This window comes from Carassius auratus, unplaced genomic scaffold (genome assembly GCF_003368295.1).
Source record: "Carassius auratus strain Wakin unplaced genomic scaffold, ASM336829v1 scaf_tig00028546, whole genome shotgun sequence".
Lineage (NCBI taxonomy): Eukaryota > Metazoa > Chordata > Actinopteri > Cypriniformes > Cyprinidae > Carassius > Carassius auratus.
In genome coordinates, this window is record NW_020525701.1 from 57,247 (window position 1) to 64,151 (window position 6,905).

A 6,905-nucleotide genomic window follows, 5' to 3' on the forward strand; every position below is an offset into this window, starting at 1 on the left:
TACCAATAATTAAAAACTTTAATGATAATGAGATGATAATGGTAATTATAACCTTTGAAGACAACCAATTTACATAAACGTAACTTAATTTAGATTTTAGTAATATGTTTCCCTGTGCAGTTCATATAAGCATATTTATAAGATATGCATGCAAATCTTTAATACAACATCTTCAATATTACATGAACCAAAAATATTCATTTTACTAAATCAAAATGTATCCATATCCCAATCCCAAATAATAATCCCATACAAGGAATAAAATATGAAGCTTACATATTGACTGCATATGTCAGGATCTTGGCAAGGAGGAACTCAGGTGCAGACAGGATTTACAACACAAACAGGTTTATTCACAAAAAGGGGAAAACAAAAACCCACGAGGGGGAAAACACTGGCTAGGGAAGACACTAAATAATTCTGCAAAACACAATAAACAAGGCAAACAAAGACACTGAACACTAACTACAAACAAACACTCACAGAAATACAAAACACATCTTCAGGAACAATCGTAGCTGTGGAATAATCTCAGACGAGGTACAAACACAAATGTTAGGGAACAAATCTCATCAGAGGTACAATGAACCGACGCAAGACAGAGCACACTAGGAAAGCTAAATAGGGGGAACAATCAAGACACGACAGGTGGCACAGATGGGACAATCAAGACACGACTAGGTTAACAAGGGGGGCGGGGCAAGGGAACGAGACAACACAAGCACATGGCCCAAAGGCAAGGCCATGTGCTTGTACACAAAACATGGGTCTGTCATGATCCTGCCTCAAGACTAGGAAGAATCAAGGACACGAGGGCAGAACCATGACAGCATAGATGTGTGACATGGTATTCGGTAATGCGATATATCACAGTAATGAATCCAGTTGCAACTGTTATTTAATGAGCTAACAAAGATGAATAACTTCTGTAGCAAATGTAGCTATTGCTCAATGTGAAAGTTAATGCATTGCCTCAGGTTAACTAATGAGGTGTTATTGTGAAGGGAAACCTATGTGTCTTTATAGCTCCTTTGCACTTTAATCTGTGTAAAACTTTTAACTTTATATATTTTTCTGTATTCCTTTATTGTATTTAAGTTATTTTTGTTCTAAGAAACAAATATATGTTATACTTATTATGACCACTTATTTCAACAAAATTTCAATACTGTGATAATACCGTATACCGTGATAAAAGCATTTGCAATTAATCGCATCAGGAAAATATGATACCGACATATCCCTATGTGTGATATCAACCAATAAATGGTTGTCAATCTCACAAATACTACAAATCAATCAACCTTGCAAATTAACCTTTTCATCCCCTCATTAAAGAGAAATATATACATTTTTCAATTTAAGTTCTGCGATCAATATATCATAAATTCATAAACTGAATAAATACAGTTTATCTTCTTGCAGAAATCTATGATCCTGTGTTGAATTCTTCTTTGTTAATATGCAATTTTGAAAGGCAGGAGGAGAACAACATAAGGATCTTTTGTTTAATAATATCTCCCACACGTCTGGTATCCTAAAAAGCAAAATAAAATAAAAAAAACGTTTTCATATGTAATATGACTTAATACAATCAAAACATTACTTTACATATTTAGATATAAGAACTACAGTTAATCACACCATGCACAATGGCAAAGCCCTTACTGAGATATATATATATATACACACACACACACAATATGTACATATGAGGAACTGACAGGTTTGAAGCCTGAAAAACAACCAAAGAGAAGAGCTGTAGGTTCAGTTATTTCACCAATCAACATAAAATCCATTGACAAAATAAGAGCCATTTACAGATTAACATGATTAACAAAATGACACATGCTATGTGTTCATAAAATAAATTGCATTCAAGACATTTTAAGACTTTTACTTTTTAATCCAAATTAAAATACTTAAAGCAACTTTTTCCATCAACAATCGAACACCTTTTCAGTCCCTCACCTTGTTTCTTCTGATGTACCCAGCGACACCAATGACAATCAACAAGACCACAGCCCCAAGAACACCAACAATGATGAAGATGGACACAGACTCTCCTGTTTGATCAGAGAAACATCAGATTACTCACAAAAGACAGATAATGTTACTAACCAGTGACAATCTCTAGCAGTGTGTGTGATTGTGATATTTAATGTACATTAGTGTGAAGTGACAGCATGTTTACAATGTGCAACCATATAAAAACAATACAGGCCTAAACATACTGGGTTTGTTCTTTATTGTTTTGTGATTGTTTCCATTTTAATTTATTTTTCTATAAACTTCCTTGTTAATAAATCACTGTTCTTTAGGGTTTATTTTTGGTGAGTCGAGACCTAATACAGTTCACAGTAATCTTAGGAGAGTCTACATGTGTGGTTCACTCATTTAATTTCTCTTACCTGGTTAGTCCTGATCTCTTTTTCTGTCAGGATCTTTCTGATGGTTTCACCCTGATGCTCCACCACACAGATGAACTTGTTGTTCTTCCACTCTTCAGGAGTAACTCTGAGTTTGCTGGTCTTCTGAAAGGTCCTGTCCTCATTGGGAAGAAGTTCACCAACCTCCACATCCTCATGATGCTCCTGGTCATTCTTCATCCAGGAGATTGTTACATCTTTGGGGTAAAATCCTGTAGCATGACACACGACTGGAGACGAGGAAGACCTCTGCAGCAGAGACACCTGAGGAGAGACTGAAGAGAGAGAGAGATTTCAGATGTCTTCCCAATCAAGACCTTTATAAACCTGCAGCACACTGTCTGTGAAGACTGGTCTTCAGTGAGTTCACTGTATAATGTCAGGCAGAGGGTGAAGTGTGCTGGAACAGCTGCTGGAAACATCTGCTTTCTACTAAGTCACTCTGCAGGAGGAGCTGATGTCCTTTCTATGTAATCTTTATTTCTAAACTTTCAATGCTACTAATAATAACTCAATATTTAGACAAATCTCAGACAGAGCTCCTTGTAATCCTAGTCGGTCTAATTTAGCAAACAAACCCATTGTGTTAGTCTTGACAGCACAGTAATGTCCTCTAGTTCAGACAGGACCCTGACAGTAAATACTACAGACTTCATTATGAGTCTCTGCTGATGTGGATCTGTGCTCTTTAACATCAGGAAGATCAGATTCATCTGAGTATGTTACACAGATCTTTATCCAGGCTTTAGTCAAATCAATCTGTTCTGCTGCTAGTCTTACTGCTGTCCAGAGAGAGACAGATAACTTTGTCATCTAGTCAATAAATACACAAGCAATCTTTAACTATTGTGTTTATGAAATTGATAACCTGGGGTTAAGCGTTCCTTGAGGTTACAGTAATGATAGTTCATGACTTGCAGGGCTCACAGTTACCAGTTGATGTGGTTTCAACAAACTCATTAATTTAAGAAAATCTTTAGTGATAAGAGCCTAACAGTTATAACTGGACACTGAGCTTTAGCCGCTAAAACACATAAGACCTGCATCAGTTTATACTTTTCTATCCAGTTCCTCAATTTAACAGGTTCATATTAAATGATCTGTATTGCTTTAATCAAAACAATCTTTGAAAGAAAAAACACAACAGCATTTTGAAACAAGTCACAAAACAATTTTTACAATGATTTCTAGTGTACGAGACAATTTAACAAAACCTGCATTGCTATATTTTCACTGCTGGATAAGATCTGATGTACCTGTTTTCTTCAGGCTGCTCTTTCCATACTCCAGATACTTCTTCAACCACTCGATGCACACGGTGCTGAAGTAATGTTTTCTAGCCTCAAGACTACCTCTGTCCTTGTTCCATCTATCTGCAGTCATGATTCCTTGCATCACTGGAGAAATCCATCTCATCACGTTCAGATCCAGAAGCAGAAAGTCCTCTCCATCATAACCTTCTTGACGAAACCCATTTGTTTCTCCAGTCTGATCATCAAACTCACAGCCGTACATCACCTGGACTGTGTGCACACCTGAAGAACACAGACAGTGAATACAGTCAGAATAAAAAAACAAATCTTACAGAACATATATTAGTTTTTTGGCCTCCATTAAAAAAAATAATGTGTTAATATTTGAGTTGTGAGTTTACTGACTCAATTTATTATGATAAGAGAACAAGAAGAGGTGCTGAGAAAGAAAAGTCAATAAACAGACATGATTTCTATTGTGACATCGACACCGCTTACACACACAAATCAAACTGTACTGTAGTGTGTTAATGATGAGCCTGATTTAATCACTCACTGTGATTGAACAGATGTTGACTTACCATTAAACTGTGAAAAAAACACTGTGACTAAACCACTGAACCACAATAGATATAAATCAGTGAACCAAACAGAAGGAGAGCAAGACGACACACAGACAGACAGTCAATATCAGAGCAGTGACATCACTGAGTGTTCATCACAAACAATCACTGATCATCACTAAAGAAAACACTTTTACACTAAAGTGCTTTTAAAAGCTCAAAGTTTAAACACCTAAAAACGTAACTTTGTTTTATTTTCAGTAAAAATCAATTGAAAACATTTTCGTTCAATAATATTTTTTCTTTTGTAAGACTGTCGCTGTTATATTAGCTGCCTCAGCCTCCTACAAACCTGTCATCCAATTTGTGCTTTTTTTTATCTTGCCCTCTGTCTTCGACCAATGCCATCTGACAGTGTCAAGGGAGTTTTAAATAATTTTTGGCCAGTCTTTTTAGCTTTAATAAAGGTTATTTGTATGGAAACTCTCAGCTCTTGTCTTATTTCAAGTGTACCACACCTGTGTGTCTTCATTAAGGATGTTTTCTCTGGGATTTCAGGGTGCGTGGCGATTTAGCCACTTACTAGAGAGAAAAATAACAGTAATAGCCTCTAAATTAATTAATTATTAATGATATATTTTATTTTTTAATTAAATAATATTTGAACTAACTATAAATTATTTTGATTTATTAAAATAAATGATACCTTTTATTTTATATATAATTGTATTTTATTAATATAAAATTTCTTAAATATTTTTTTGTTAAATTTTGCTCTAAAATGTTGCTCTAATTTCTGCTCAGAAGAACAAGAGATTAAGAACAGTAAGTTCCTGGTGATTAAATTATCTGCAAATAAACCAAGCTTTATCACAGAAATACATAGATACAGAACTGTAATAAATTCAAAAGTCCTTGGGTTTCTCTATTAAAGCAACCAGAGGTAACATAATTATAGGTTTTGCTTACCTGCCGTTTGATTGAAGCGAAGCATGGCCACCTGAATATTGTTCATATAAGCTTGCTCTGTACCCTTAATGTTCTCAGTCCCACTATCCCAGTATTGCTGGTCCAAATTCTCAGCCATCCACTTCTGTTTGGGGACCTTTCTCTGTGACGTACTGTCATACATACTGATGACTTCACCATTCAGCATTCCCACATCTACAAACCTTGGAAAGTTTGGGATTCCTGTGGTAGCTGTGTAGATATATTCCAGGGAATGAGTCGCTGTAAACAAAATGTAGTGTTACAGTACATCTTAAAGACAGTAGACTGGTTAAAATTGCTTCTAATATACTAAAGCTATCACACTCCAGACATCAGCACATTTTGTTCCATGAAAATGTATAAGCACTGACTGTTATGCATGGGTTTAAAATATGTTTTAATATGTAATGAAATCTTAAACACAGCTGTCATAAAAATGCCATGTTTTAAATTAAAAAGCTCAAAGTTAAGTGTTAAATACTCAAGAATAACCTATGGAATTTAATCAGTATGAATAAACTTAAAATTAGTCATATTATTGATGGATAAATGCATTTTTTCGATTATTCATTTTCAAATCAATTCAATCATTTGTTATTTTAATCGCTTGAATAGTGCTGAAGTGCCACCTGGCGTCAAAACACTGTCCTTCCTCTTAAATGTGTCTAAATACTATGCTGCATTTTGACGTCATAGATTTAAAACCATAATGCATATAATAATAATAATAATAATAATAATAATAATAAATGATAATGATGATGATTAACAATTAAATAATAATAACGACACAGAACATCAAATGCCATTTTTTTAAGATACTGCATACATTTGATTTAATCACTCGGTGTGTGTTCCGTCGCTAACTAAATAACAAACCATGAGAAATTAAGTTTCCATATTAAATTACACACCAGGCCAAATTTTTTAACTCTTAGGCTAACAATTCATGTTATGTATCAAAAACAACCAATTACTTAAACATTCAATATCAATCAGGGTATCTTCCGTCCATTCCAAATCCGTTTCAAATTAAAAAACAGAAAACGAAAAACTCAAGAGGATTCAAGTGAGAGAACATGAATTAAATAACGAGAAATGGAAAAATGGCTCGTTTATTCGTTATTCCATCTAGGTTAACAAACGGAAAATGAGTTTTTGACTTGATTTCTCATTTTGTCGTTTTGGGTTTAAAAAACGGCTTATGGCTTCAATATTTCATTCGCACTTGTGGGCGGGGCTGAAACGCTCCTTTCATCTGATTGGTCGGATCGCTCCGCATTCAACTCGGGCTCCTCAGTCTTTCAGAATAAGAGTCTTACTAGAGTAATGTCTGAAACCAGATGTAGACACATAATTCGCGTTGTTGCGACTTTCAAGTCACCCCTTTAAATTATTTCTAGGTTATAGTATTGTATGAATATTGTCCCACTGTAAATACAGTGCAAATAGTTTTGTCTCCTGGGATAAAAGTGAAGTGGAAATAAAAATCAATAATAGACTGAACATTTCCATGATAATATGTCTGTAACATTTACCACTCTCATCTTTTAAGTCTAATGGCATTAGGTAGGTGTGTGTGACATTAATAATTAATTGTGGAAATTAATATAGTTAAATAATCAGGGTATCTTCCGTCCATTCCAAATCCGTTTCAAATTAAAAAACAG

At 34.7% G+C, this 6,905-nt stretch overlaps 1 protein-coding gene across 1 annotated transcript; it reads right to left on the reverse strand.

Moving 5' to 3' along the window:
- Positions 1-1,418: 1,418 nt before the first annotated feature.
- LOC113079566 (class I histocompatibility antigen, F10 alpha chain) lies at positions 1,419-5,487 on the reverse strand. Its single transcript, XM_026251803.1, has 6 exons — positions 5,215-5,487; positions 3,686-3,964; positions 2,412-2,704; positions 1,972-2,066; positions 1,725-1,735; positions 1,419-1,537 (listed from the first exon to the last, which is right to left on the reverse strand). Exons 1-4 carry the CDS (start codon positions 5,399-5,401, stop codon positions 2,010-2,012), a joined length of 816 nt encoding a protein of 271 aa, XP_026107588.1. The 5' UTR covers positions 5,402-5,487; the 3' UTR covers positions 1,419-1,537; positions 1,725-1,735; positions 1,972-2,009.
- Positions 5,488-6,905: the final 1,418 nt, after the last annotated feature.

Bases quoted from the DNA above. Each gene is read 5' to 3' on its own strand.
- LOC113079566 (XM_026251803.1), bottom strand. From the start codon at position 5,401: ATGCTGAATGGTGAAGTCATCAGTATGTATGACAGTACGTCACAGAGA. The intron at 3,965-5,214 runs GTAAGCAAAACC...TGTGTTCTTCAG, and splicing joins TCGCTTCAATCAAACGGCAG to GTGTGCACACAGTCCAGGTG. The intron at 2,705-3,685 runs GTACATCAGATC...CTCTCTCTTCAG, and splicing joins GAGCAGCCTGAAGAAAACAG to TCTCTCCTCAGGTGTCTCTG.